General features: G+C 40.1%; 1 protein-coding gene across 1 annotated transcript in view; it reads left to right on the forward strand.

Annotated features, from left to right (window-relative positions):
• The window catches only part of DNAH8 (dynein axonemal heavy chain 8), a 248,175-nt gene that overhangs the window by 131,834 nt on the left and 102,937 nt on the right, over positions 1-13,404 (forward strand). Inside the window, exons 57-61 of the mRNA XM_081141591.1 lie at positions 2,401-2,510; positions 6,524-6,687; positions 7,980-8,172; positions 9,578-9,700; positions 11,351-11,481. Coding sequence (XP_080997717.1) covers positions 2,401-2,510; positions 6,524-6,687; positions 7,980-8,172; positions 9,578-9,700; positions 11,351-11,481 — 721 coding nt within the window. The remainder of the gene's footprint in view (positions 1-2,400; positions 2,511-6,523; positions 6,688-7,979; positions 8,173-9,577; positions 9,701-11,350; positions 11,482-13,404) is intronic.

Consider the following 13,404-nt stretch of genomic DNA (forward strand, 5'->3'; position numbering starts at 1 on the left):
TCTGTTTGAAGTGGGAGTTATGTATCTGAAATAGGTAAATATTGGAAGAGAGGGAGTAAGTACTAAGAAGAATGTTTATAGCCCCTTTTAAGACTCAGGAATATTCAGAAATAGCCTTTTTGAAGGTCACTTTAGAGGTAAGGAAATCTTTGTGTTTTGGTTTTCTTGGCATGATTAATATGAGAAATTTGGGCTGACTGCACATAGATCATAGGTTAACAATATAATATACTAAGTGAAATGTAGCACTTTGATATGTTAATAAAAATGAAATTTTAATGCCAGGTTTAGGCTCACATAAATTGTACCATCAAAAATTATGTTTGTGAAGACCTACAAGAGAAACTGTTCCATGCATATGTGGACATTAATCTATAGACCTACAAGAGAAACTGTTCCATGCATATGTGGACATTAATCTATACACAAAGGTTTATCAGATTATTTGATATAGCAAGTACTATAGATCAGAAGGGTAAGGGAAGACTTTCAATGGGTGACACTGGGATATTTAGTAATTCTTATGGGAAGAGCATTGAAATTGGGCCCCTACCTCACACCAAACATAAAATCAATACAGATGGATTAAAGATCTAAATATAGAAATCAAAGCTCATAAAACATTTGGAAGAAAATATGGGAAAATACCTGAATGACCGCTGTGTAGGAAAGAACTGTTTAAATGAAACACAGATGATTGGATGTTAGTAGTGGTGAAGCAGACCATGGGCACCCCCAGCGGTTTCACTTCTGGCTATATAGCAATTTATCACTGTTTTTCCTTTGTGGTTGGTGCTCTCTCAGCCTCATTTGAGAAGTCCTTCCTACCCAGAGGTCACTCAGATGGTCTCCTATATTTTTCCCCAAACACCATATAGTTTGCCTTTTACATTTAAGTCCTTACTCCACCTGTGGTTGATTTTACGTATGTGTGCCAGAAGACTTACGTACGGGTGTTCATAGGACATTGTTCATGTTAGCATGAATCCAGTGTTCATGGACAGTAAAATCAGATAAATAACCTGCAGCCTAGGCACACAGTGTAATGCCACACAGCAGTGCATATGAACACACACAGCTACATGCTTCAACATGGACAACACCCATAGCATGTTGAGTGAAAGAAGCAAATACAGAGGAACATATGATGCCATTAAATTAAGTTTCAAAAATTAAGGTTAAAAAAAAGAGGTAAAGTTCAGAAATGTAAGCTTCATAGCAAAGCTGTAAAGAAAAGTGAGTTACCGATTCTCACCAAGTGGGAGCAGAGGCTACCTCTGGAGAAGGAAGGGGTGGGATGGGGATGGATAGACAGGCTACTAATGAACTGGGGCCGTGTTGTATTTCTCAGGCTAGTGGTCTGGAAGTGAGCATTTGCTTGTTTGTTAAACTATTGTATACATTCTTTGATGTGATTTATATTGAAAATTACATATGGAAACAAACCAGAAACTGAGTCTCAGAGAAGAGAAATAACTGCCCATGGCAGAGGCATGGAGCTAATCCTGGTTTTTAACTCCAGATCCTGTGCTTCCTGTATAACACATTTGTCCCCCAGGAAGTTGGAGACCTAGAATCAGAGGATTTCAGGAAGCAAAGGGCCTTACAGGCATCTAGCACAAGCAACCATGACTTTCGAGGACAATTTCATGTTTCCTTAAGGCCACTCTTTGATCTATGTGAAGGAAGCCCAGTTTCTTCAGCTGCCTCCCTCTTCATAAACCTGCTCCACATCTCTGAACAGATATTCATATTCCTCTGAAAATACCATGCTCAGAACTGCGCATGCCACTCAACATACCATCTCACTGAGCGAAGTAGAGTAGCCTGTTTTTGCAGTCTAAAATCCAAAACTTTCTAAACCTGTAGCCCAGTCCTTCCTGAAGGGGATCATACTGGACTGTCACTGTGTTAGATGTTTCCTGGGAACCGTTAGATGACCAGCGCCAGCCAGGGTGGGGATCCCACTTCTGTCAGCAACCAATCTGGGTGACCCTGAACAATTTGCTTTACCTTCTGGGCCCAGTCTCCTCCTCTAAGTTCTTTCCCAGCTCTCCTATGCTTCAGGATGAGTGCTGTCTTATAGGCTTGGAGCTAGGCTATGTGGGTTCAAATCTCAGGTTTGCCCACACACGGGCTGTATGACCTTGGGCAAGTTACAAAACTCAATATCTACTGCAGATTCTCCTCATAGGATGTTGGGAGGGTTAAACGACTTAATCCATATAAAATGCTCGTCATAGATACTAAGCTTTGCAGGCTCCACTGCTGACTCCCAGCCTTAGTTGAGAAATTCTTAGCACCACCTAGTCAGTCTTGTAATGATTTATTCACTGGGATAAACATGCACTTTATAATCTTTTAGTAAGCTCACACCCTTAATTTTGTGTGTTTTTCCAGGAATTATTGGCTGTGGATACTTTGATCCTTGTAGAAAGTTCAAACCTGAAATATGTGAGATGATTCCCAATTTAGTTTCCGCAGGCAGAGTGCTGTGGCAGTGGACTAAGGTAAGGTCATCTGTGGTCACTAATAAAAATACGTCAAATATTACTCACCCTAGTTCTCACTCGTGGCTCAGGATATTATCATCACATTATATGTGGTAATGCTGTTTTGTACAAGACAAATTGGGTGCTCAAATATATTTGTGACACCTTTTCCTGCCAGGCAGCACATACTCTGATTGAATGATGCTTTCCATATGTATGAGATATTACTATAAATCAGATACGACACCCGAGATAAGGGAGAATTTGCTGAAATGAAAACACTGCTTTTCCACTTGTTACTCTGGTCTGTAACTCTTGTATGTCCATCTCCTCCCAGTCCCCACCACCACAGACTATGTTAGACACAGATATTTACTGACTGAGTGAATACTTGGATTTCCAGCTATTCTTAGCTAACCCAAACTTAAGGTCTAACTTGTGTGTTCCTCAGAGGTGGAGCATGAGTTAGCAAATGGATGGGAATGTACTTAAAATAGGCTTTATTTTAATACACAAGTCAGTGCTCTAAGTAAAGCTCAACAGACCTGTAGCTGTCATCAGGTGGCTTAAGGCAGACTCATGAAAAAGCAATTAAAACTCCTTGCTGACCGGTCATGAGGATACTCGTATTTCTGTGTCTGAACATGCTGACCAGTCATGAGATAACTCATGTCTGCACTTACATTAATTTAAGTAATTTTAAGGTCTGAAAGCAATGTAGAGCTTTAAAAGAGTACAAAAGTTGCCTGCCACACAGGCGAGTCCTGCCTCGAAATAGCCATCAGCAAGGTGTTTTAAGTATAGGTGTGAGATAAAAATGAAGTTGATGTATTTGCCAGAAATGGGGAAGGAGAATAAGGATTGGTTGTCATAGTTCACTATACATTCATTAGGCCAGTTACACACATCTGTGTGGAAGCTACATCCTGGGGAAACCTGGAGTGTTTGCCAGCCTTTCAAGTTCCCAGGTGGATGCGGGGAATTCTAGATACAGTTATCAGAAGAGGAGTTGGCTGTGTCTCATGAAATGCTCTTCCATACACCCCCCTCCCCTGAAGTGATCAGTTCCTTACATGAGAGGGCTCCTTGTCAGCACAGGGCCTTTGCACATGCTGTTCTGCCTCTTTAAAGAAGCTCCACAATGAATGGCAAGGTCTGAGTGTGAGTATTTTTGGTGGTAAGATCCATCTGTTTTCCAGGGGAGCTACTGTCCAATTTAATGTGCCTTTAGACACATTTTTCTGAAAAGCTTTGGTCTTCCTGATGTCTTTCTGTCGAAGCTTCTTTTGTGATGTGACTGTTTACTGGCTCCACTTTCTCACCTTGCTTTACCTCTTTAACCCATTGCACATGAGCTTTCATTTCCACTGCTCTCATCGAAGTCTCCGGAGGACTCGATCTTGCCAAGGCTGAAGGCTGAGTTCTTCCTCTCACTTGACTTTTAGCAGCATTTGACATAAACGGTCCTTCTAAAGACTTCCTTCACTCGGCTTCAGAGGGCCTTCGTCCCTTGGTTCCCGTCCTCTTTTATCGGTCACCTTTCCTAAGCCCCTTCTCCCCCCTCTAAATATCGGTGCGCACCTGAGCGTCCATCTCCAGTCTTTACCTGGGTAGTCTCACCAGCTTCGAGGCTTTAACCAGTGCCTCTGTGCTGATGACTTCAAAATCACTGTCTGCATCCAGGCCTCTCTGCTTGGCTCCAGGCTAATTTCTAACTGCTCAGTGGACATCCCCATTTTGATATCTAATAATTATCATGTCCGAGCAGAACTCTTAATTGTCCTTAAGTATGACCCTTCCTCAGACTTACATATCTGTTAACAGTAACAACTACCCTGCTTCTAAGACTGAAAAACTGGCACCGTCCTTAATTTGTCTTTCTCATCCCTACATCCAGTCCATCAGCACGTCTCAGCACCATGCTTTCACCATGTATCCCAAAACTGAGACCTTAGTGCCATCTCACTGTGCACCCTGCTAGGGGCTCCGTCACCTGCCCTCTGGATCATGCAGCGACTTCCTAACCAGCCTCCTTGCTTTCTTTCTGCCTTCCTCGAGTCTGTCCTTTACACAGTCCTAGAACACGTTTTTCAGAAAGTAACCCAGAGATCATTCCTCCTCCTTAAAAGCACTAGGAGATTCCCAGTTACATTTGCACTGAAACCCAGCCCCTTGCTCCGGCTGTGCCCCTCGCCCTGAGCTGGGCCTGCTCACCTGCCCCTCCCCCCCCCCCCCCCCCCCCCGGTCATTCTGCTCCAGCTGTGGTGCTTCTCGTGCTCAGAGCCACTGCACTTCATTTGACTGATTCTCATCCTTCTTACCCTCAGAGGTGCTTGCCTGTGTCATGTCCTCCAAAGTCACTGTCCATGGCCTCATCTCAGGCGTTGCCTGTTTCTGGACTCTATTTTTTCTAACTATGATTTTTATCATTATTGTTTGTCCATTTGTTTGTTTACCAATATGTTTGTTTCCCGTTTGTTGTCAGGCTCCCCCAGCACCATTCCCCCACTAGAATGGAAGCTCCCTGATGGCAGTGGGTGTAGCTGTCCTGTTTACTGTGGCATCTTCCCAGGGGCAGTGGGAGGTGCTCAGACATGGTCATTGCAAAATAAATGAATCTTCCTCCTGTACCCACCCCCAGATAAACAGCCTCCTTCATATGTTTTCCTTCAGATCACCTGTCTTCACAAAGCACTATTTCGATCCACTCACCTTGTACATCCCCTCACCTTTCCATTACTTTACACACTTTAAAGCAGAAGCAGGTGAGAAAAGAGAAGCTGACAGAAATGAAAAGGAAATACTAGAAGAGAAGGAAAGAAGTGGGCAAATAAATGAGAAGAGGGAAAGAAAGGAATTCATTTCATTCTCTTCAATGGTTGCTTCAATGGCTGTGTCTTTTACAGCAAAGAAGAAAAAGCAACATTCACGTGCCCTTGTCCCTTTATTTTTGCATATTTGTAATATATGTCGTATTTATGAGTCACAAAGTGTATGATTGACATGTCAGTGAGTAGAAGGAACGTTTTAGCTTGGCACGGAACTGAGCAAAGAGGGAACCAGCGCTTCTCTCCCCCTTGCTGCCTGCTGTTTTAACTTCCTCTGTGGATTCGCCTAGAAAATCACTCTCCAAACTCAGTGGGGTACTGTTTCAACAAGGAAGGACATAGTCCATGAATTGGTGCTGAAGAAAGCATGTGCTTTCTGAATTAATCATGCGGAGAGTCTGCTTTGTGTCTCCAGAGTTATCATTGTTTCACTTTCGAAAATGATGCTGATGATACCAATTACACTCTTTCCACACGGCCAGCAGTGCTTCCCACACCTGCTCCGCCTCAGGTTTACCCCTGCCTGGCCATTGTGACAGCTTTGCCTGTTTAGACCCTACAAGTTGGTAGAAATAATAAATAAATTAGTGTTCGTACTAACAGCTGCATGTCAGACTTGCCTGTCAATTTTTTCCAGGTGTTCGGATATATGAAAGCATGTGGACTGAGCTTGGGCCCCACTAGTGATATTTAGGTTTCAGTATACAAATATGCGTGTGGAAACAGAACTGCACTAGGGACGCTGATCGAAGCATCCCACAGAGCACAGTCGTCGTCAACTTCAGACGTGAACATGATGACTGGCTCACACTCAGTTTTTTGTGATGACCTATTTCCATGAAACACTAACAAGGTTAATAATGATTAGGATGCTTGTTCCCACAGCTCACATAGGTTTTAAGAATTCAGGAGAAGTGACTTGTTCAAAGCCAACTAATGGTGGTAGAACAGGGGCTGGGATCTGCATCTCATGCATTGTACTTGAATGCAAGGGCTTATGGTCTTCTACATTTCATGGTGGTTAATTTATGATATGTGTATTTTCCATCAGTGCTATGATGAAAATATAAACTTAACTTTGGCTTAATACTCAGCCTCTTTAAAATAGGATTTGTGAAATGAAATAGGTCTAAAAGCAGTTCCGTTTTTAATTTATCTGAAAAGTGAATGAGAGTATCTTTTTTTTTTTTTTTCCATCTCTAGGTGAAGATGCTGCCAACTCCTTCTAAATTTCATTACATTTTCAATCTTCGAGATCTTTCCAGAATTTGGCAAGGAATGTTAACCATAAGAGCCGAGGAGTGTAATTCGATCTCTGTTCTCCTGTCACTTTTCAAACACGAGTGCAACAGAGTCATTGCAGACAGGTGTGTGGTACAGCGCCTGCGTTCAGTGTGCCGTATGAGAAGTTCATACAATAGATTAAATCCTGCATTGTCTGCTCAGATCAGTAGAGTAGGGAGTAGTGTCTTCATTTTCTCTGGGGCTTGTTGAAGCAATGATGTCATTTCCTACCTGCTGGTCACCTTAAAAAACTTGCTCTGTGAAATTCAACAGGACATCTTTTAAATCACCACGTTATCAGAGAGTTGAAACATTCAGAGGCAAATTTTAGTTATGTACATTTTCTAAAAAATTCGAGCTCTGTGTAGTTTTGCGTGTGAAATCTGGTACATAAACTCAGTTATCGTTCTGAGCCTGTTTCCTCCTCTATGAAATATGGGCAGTAATGTGGTCTTACAGTGCTGTGAAGGCCCACTGCAGTGTCTGGCACACAGACAGTACTGTCCAATGGTCGTCCCCTTCCTCCTCTCTCCCCCAATACTATAAGTCTGAAAAGGACCCTCACACAGTGTGTGCCCACAAACCCAGAAAGAGGACACTCACCCACTACTGACTGTCACTTCTGCACTCTTACTGTAAGTGTTAAGGACCTTTAACCTCACCCAGTTGACTCACCTGTATTGTTAAACAAAAAAATCATTCATGACACTTGTTAAAATGATAAGGCACACAGTCTTTATTCGGGACTGTCGTGATAGGTACAGGGACTGCTGCAGTGGAGCTTTGCAATGGGGGACAGAGATTGGGCTCAACTCCAGATTCAACAAGTAAAAAGTGAGAGTTTATAGCCAAGGGACAGGATGGGGCAGGTTGGCACATGGAAAATCAGCCAGAGGAAATGGCAGGGGTGCAGGGGGATTCCGGCTAAACTTACCTGAATAGGATTCTTGTAGGCCAGGCGATCAAATGTTACCCCAGGGGGATGTAGAAGAAAGGAATTTGGTCACTTGTGGAGGGTGACCAGATACTAGGGGTGGAGGATTCTGGCTAAATGTACTTGACAAGATTTGAGCTAAAATTGGGTGATGCAAAGAAGGGCATGGAAGTCCAAGAGTTGAGGGAAGAGGGTTCAGAGGAGCCTGAGTGTGGTCAAGGTGAGACTCTCATCATCAGTATTTTCTATAAGTAGCACTGGCAGTGTTATAACCATGTTAGATGTGTTAGTTCCTTCTTGTCAGAAGGCAGAACGTATTGTTTCCCTGTCCTGACGTGGTGGAGGTGCAGGACGGGGTCGGGAGGAGGTGGAGAGGTTGAAACCATGCTCAGGAAAGATGCCTCCATATTTTGCGTTTTTACCCCTGGACTCTTCTTTTAGATTTATAACTCCTGAAGATGAACATTGGTTTAAAGCACATATTACTCATGCAGTTGAAGAAAATATCAGCCCGGAAGTGACATCATATATTCTTCCTGAGCCATACTTTGTAGATTTTCTCCGTGAGATGCCTGAACCAACTGGCGAAGAACCTGAGGACTCTACATTTGAAACACCCAAAGTCTATGAATTGGTATTTATTTTCACCTTTAAAGAGAGTTCTTTTGGATCACTCACCTAACTAGGTTTTTCTCCCTGTACCAGAGCCTCACCGTGGAGTTGCTGTAACTTCTGTGTTAGTCATGAGTTGTGATTCATGTCATCATACACCAAGTGTAAAATATTTCTTTCAATGAAATTTAGCAGTGATCCCATTAAAGTTAGGTATAAGACAAGTATGCCTGATGTTATCACTATTATCTAATATTGCTTTGAAAGTTCTGGGCACTGCAACGAAATGACCAAAAAAAAAATAGATGTAATTATCAGACAGGAAAAAACAAAAATATCATTTTATTTTCAGATGATATGATTATCTCTTCATATAATCCAAGAGAATTTAAAATCTCTTTTAAGTAACTAAGAGTTCAGTAAGATGACCAAGTATGATATAAATATAAAACTTAGTAACTATCCTCTATAGTAAGTTATAGTCATTGGGCCAAATCCAGCCCACTGCCTGTTTTTGTTAGATATGTGAGCTAAGAATGATTTTCACATTTTTAAGTGGGTAGAAAAAAATGAAAAGAATAACACTGTGTGACATTTATACGGAATTGAAATTCCAGTGTTCACAAGTAAAGTTGTATTGGAATACATCGTGTCCATTTGATTGCAAACTGTCTGACAACTTTCACATGATAGTGGCAGAGCTTTGAATAGCCATTCCAGGGACCATAGGGGCACAAAGCCCAAAATATTCACTGTCTTTCCCTTTACAGTAAAAGTTTGCCAACTCTTGCTAACAATAACAAGATAGAAAATATAACGTAAAATTATTTTATTCAACAGCAAAAATACGTAAAATATCTAGGAATAAACATGATAAAACTTTACTTGATTAAATGACAACACATCATTCTTCCTAAATTAATGCATAGGTTTAATGAAGTTTGAAACAAGACTCCAGAGGGACTTTTTAAACAGGGTTACATAGCAGAGTAATTCTGAAGTGCATGTAGATCAAGAAATAAATGGGGAGAAACAATTTGCAAAGCAAATGCAGGAATATTTATTTCAGAACAATTTGACTATAAAAACAATATTAAACTTCTTTTTATATTTTTAAAAATCTATAAATAATATTAAAAGCAAATGAAAATGGAGAAAAATATGGTTATATTCCAACCTTTATTACGGTGAAGAGGAGTTGGTGCTAGGGTTCTTGGAGGGACAAGCCAGGAATAACTTCATATTGGAGAGTTAGGTTTCAGTGAGGCCTCTGAAAATGGAAATAATTGAAAGTCAACTAATCCATGACAAATTTTTGGAAGTGCATTAGGTTTTTAAAATTATGTAGAATTTTGAGTGTCTTTACAATTGCTCCTTTCATAAATTTTGGATCTTACATATATTTTTCTGTCTTTCCCCACCCATAGGTACCATCCCTTGACTTTCTATCTGAAAAGCTCCAATTTTACCAGAAACAGTTCAATGAATTCATTAGAGGAACATCTCTTGATCTGGTGTTTTTTAAAGATGCAATGACTCATCTTATTAAGGTTCTAACTGTTGACTATTTACTGATATAAATAGATCATGTAACAGCTTAGTGAACTGCACAGAGACACTTCTTGAAAGAATAAACATATAGTGTCAGGTAGCATATAGAAGAGTGTCCTTAAGTTGGGTTAGTTCACTGTCTCAGAAAACAAAGGCTTAATCAAAAACCCTTTGTTTGAATTCACCTGTAAGACAGCAAATGTTTCTCAAGAGAAATGGGTGGGTTTTGTGTTCAGAGCTTTTGACACTGAGTCAGTTTTACCTTCCTAGAAAGTAAGCTGGAGAACCCTGTGAAGAAATATTCCCTCCTTAAATAATATTTTGATATAATGGGAATTCTGTTCCTTGTGGAGGAAAAGTTGATGCTTTTTAAAATGCTAGTCTCATGACTGGTTTACATATTAGGGGCAAACTGATGGGGAAAGGGAGTGTATAGAACTGATGAAAAAATAGAATCCAATTAGAGGCAGCACCAAAAAGGAGTATGGTTTGATCCAAGGCTGGGAGCCTACAGAAAGTTGTTTATTTGTAAATCAAAATGCGGTTTCTCCAGGACTCAGAACACAGAGTAGAAAGGCTTGATAAAGAGGAAGCATTTAACTCTGTTTATTATACAGAATGGGCAAACGTAGGTTTACAGTTGTGAGTATGTGAAACAGAGTTTATTCTTGAATTAGTATTTATTAATTATTGCATTATTTTCTATACGAACAACTGTGCAGTTGTCGTCTACAAAGTTGGTGAATTTCTAGCTGTCCTGGGGTTGTTTCACATTCAACAAGTAATTATCAAGTACCCACTATGGCTAGGTCCTGGGGGCCTGGGACTGTGTTCTAGGCACAAAAAATTATAAGGAATTAACATATTTAAAAATATGATGATAGAATTAACATATATCAAGGTATCATTACTGCCATCTAGAAAGCTTGGACTTAAAAAATTCGTTTTAGTGGTGATAATGAATTTAGTGATCCATATAGACTTCCTTCCTCATCAGTGACATTCATATAAAAGACAGCTTTTTAGCAATGTCTTCAGTTGGCCTGCATTAGATTTGAACCACAATTCAAGCCTTATCCTCACTGAAAAATTCAACCATAGAAAAGCAACACGAGACTATGAAGGCTGTTTCTCTAATTCTTTTTCAACAAATGCCTTCCTGCCCCCATTGCAAGTAGAATTTTGATACTTGTAAAGAATTTTCATTGGGAGAGATATGGTAGAGGTAGCATTGTGATAGAGCCAGCTGTATAGGAAGTCAGTGTGTTAGACTGATGAAAATAAGCCAATAAGTCTACACCTTGTGCAGACTGGCAAAAGCAGCTCTACCACCCATTGAACTGAACAGTAAAAAAAATTACACACACACACACATACACACACACACACACACACAGAACAGTTTTGAAATAGAACAGGAAAGATAATTTGGTCGGCTTTTGATGATGAAAATATGGCTGGGCAGGGAAACAATTTGAACTGGATAAATCAATATAAACTCTAATTTTTAAAATTCTGAGATCTGTTATAAAAGGAAAATGTTTAATAAAGTCTGGAAGCCTACTGTCAAATCCTGGACCCATTCAGTGCAAGAAAATGAGTACGGTTGAATTCTATTTTCAAATAAATTCTGTTTTATTTCAAAACAGATTTCACGAGTAATTCGAACGTCATGTGGAAATGCACTGCTGGTGGGTGTTGGTGGCTCAGGAAAACAAAGTCTGTCGAAGTTGGCCTCTTTTATAGCTGGGTATCAGATATTCCAGATAACGCTGACCAGGTACGATAAAGTAAAACAAGGCAATATGTTTTTCTGTCGTTAATTTCTCCTGGGTAAAATGTTGACTTTTTAAAAAAAATACAACACAACACAGTTTGGTGTATTTTTTTTTAAGTAAAGTCTTCATTTAAGTGTGACATATATAAGGAAATGTACACAGGTCACGGGTGTCGCAGAGTAAGTACACCCGTGTAGCTAGCCCACAGGTGAGACCTAATGCATGTCTGGCACCCAGGAGCACCTCTCATGGCCTGTCCTGGTCCTTGCCCTCCCCGGGGTAACCATATGCGGACTTCTAAGCCCATTGATTAGTTTTGCCTATTTGTGAACTTTATATCAATGAAATCATACAAGACTTACTCTTTTGTATCTTTTCTGTTGCTTCATCCATGATGCGACATGTACCAATAGTTTGTTCATTCTTATTGCTGTGTAGTCTCCACTTTATCACGTATTACCACAATTTGTATATCCATTAATGCTGATAAATGTGTGGGGTTTGGGGGCAAACAGAGCTGCTATGAATATTCTTGTACGTGTCTGAGTCTGCTCCTGGAGACAGAATTGCTGGCTATAGAGTGTGCATCTGCTCAGTTTTAGTTGATCTGCGGAGTGGTTTTCAATGTGGTTCGACCAGTTTACACTTCCAACATCAGCTCATGAGAGGCTTAGTTCCTCCCTTGCCCGCCCTTGACATCGTGAATCTTTTTTACTTTAGCAAAACTGGTGGGTATCTCACTGAGGCTTTAGTTTGCATTTCCCAGAAGGCTCATAATGTTTAGTACATTTTCATCTCTTACTGGCCGTCTAGACAGGCTCTTTTGTGAAATACCTGTTTAAGTTCTTTGTTTATTGTTTTCAGTTGGAGTGTTGTTCTTTCTCTTATTGGTTCTTTGGAGTATTTTTCTGTATTTTGGATATAATTTCTCTGTGAGAGTGTGTATTGCAAATATCTTCTCCCAGTTATTGGCTTACCTTTTCAGTCTTAGTGGATCTTAATTTTAATGAAACTTAGTTTTTTATTTTCCCCTTATCTTAGTGCCCTTTGTGTATTCGTTTAAAATGTTCTGTTTACTCCCAAGGTTGTGAAAATAGTCTCCGGTGATTTTCTTCACTTTTATAGGTAAAATGTACTGTTTTTACATTTGGAACTGTAACTCACCTAGACTTAATTTTCTCCTAAAGTCTGAGGTAGTAGTAGTTAAGATTATTTTTTTCAATATAGATATCCAAGCTCCATTTAGTGCAAAGGTTATCTTTTAATTCTGCCACATCATAGTGTCATTTTCCCCCATAAATGAACTGATCATGTATTTGTCTATAGTCCATTCCACTGGCTTATCTATCTTTGCGTCATTACTCACTGTTTTAATTACTGTAGCTTTTTTGTGTGTCTCAAACAAACTTGTTGTTTTTCAGCATTGTCCTAAATATTTAGCACTTTGTATTTGTGTGTGTGTGTCTATATATATATATATATATTTTAGATCACTTTCTCAACATATACATACCCACACCACTGCTGCCCAATAGACAAAAATGTAACAAGGTACAATTATAAGAGCACTTTAAAATGTAAAATATTTAGAGATTAATTAATTAAAGTTAATCAGTTGTGAATATTTAAAAATTGAGAGATTTCACATAAGTAAACAAAAATATTTCTGACTCCTCTTGAAATAATTGAAGGCTCTGGCAACATTGGGCCTACATTCCTTGGTGGCTGGAGCTGAGCAGCAGCTGCCTCCTTAGCTGGAACATGCACTCCTGCAATTTACAGAGACCACAGCAGCTCTGCCTCACTTGTCGACATTACCTGCCAACTCCTGTAGGTGTCTGTTTGTGATCTAGGGCAGGTGGCATTGCCAACATGCCAGTTAGAAATGACAGAGGCTTAAATTAAGGCAGGTGTGTTAACTATCT

Source organism: Miniopterus schreibersii (assembly GCF_964146895.1).
Source record: "Miniopterus schreibersii genome assembly, chromosome: 6".
NCBI lineage: Eukaryota > Metazoa > Chordata > Mammalia > Chiroptera > Miniopteridae > Miniopterus > Miniopterus schreibersii.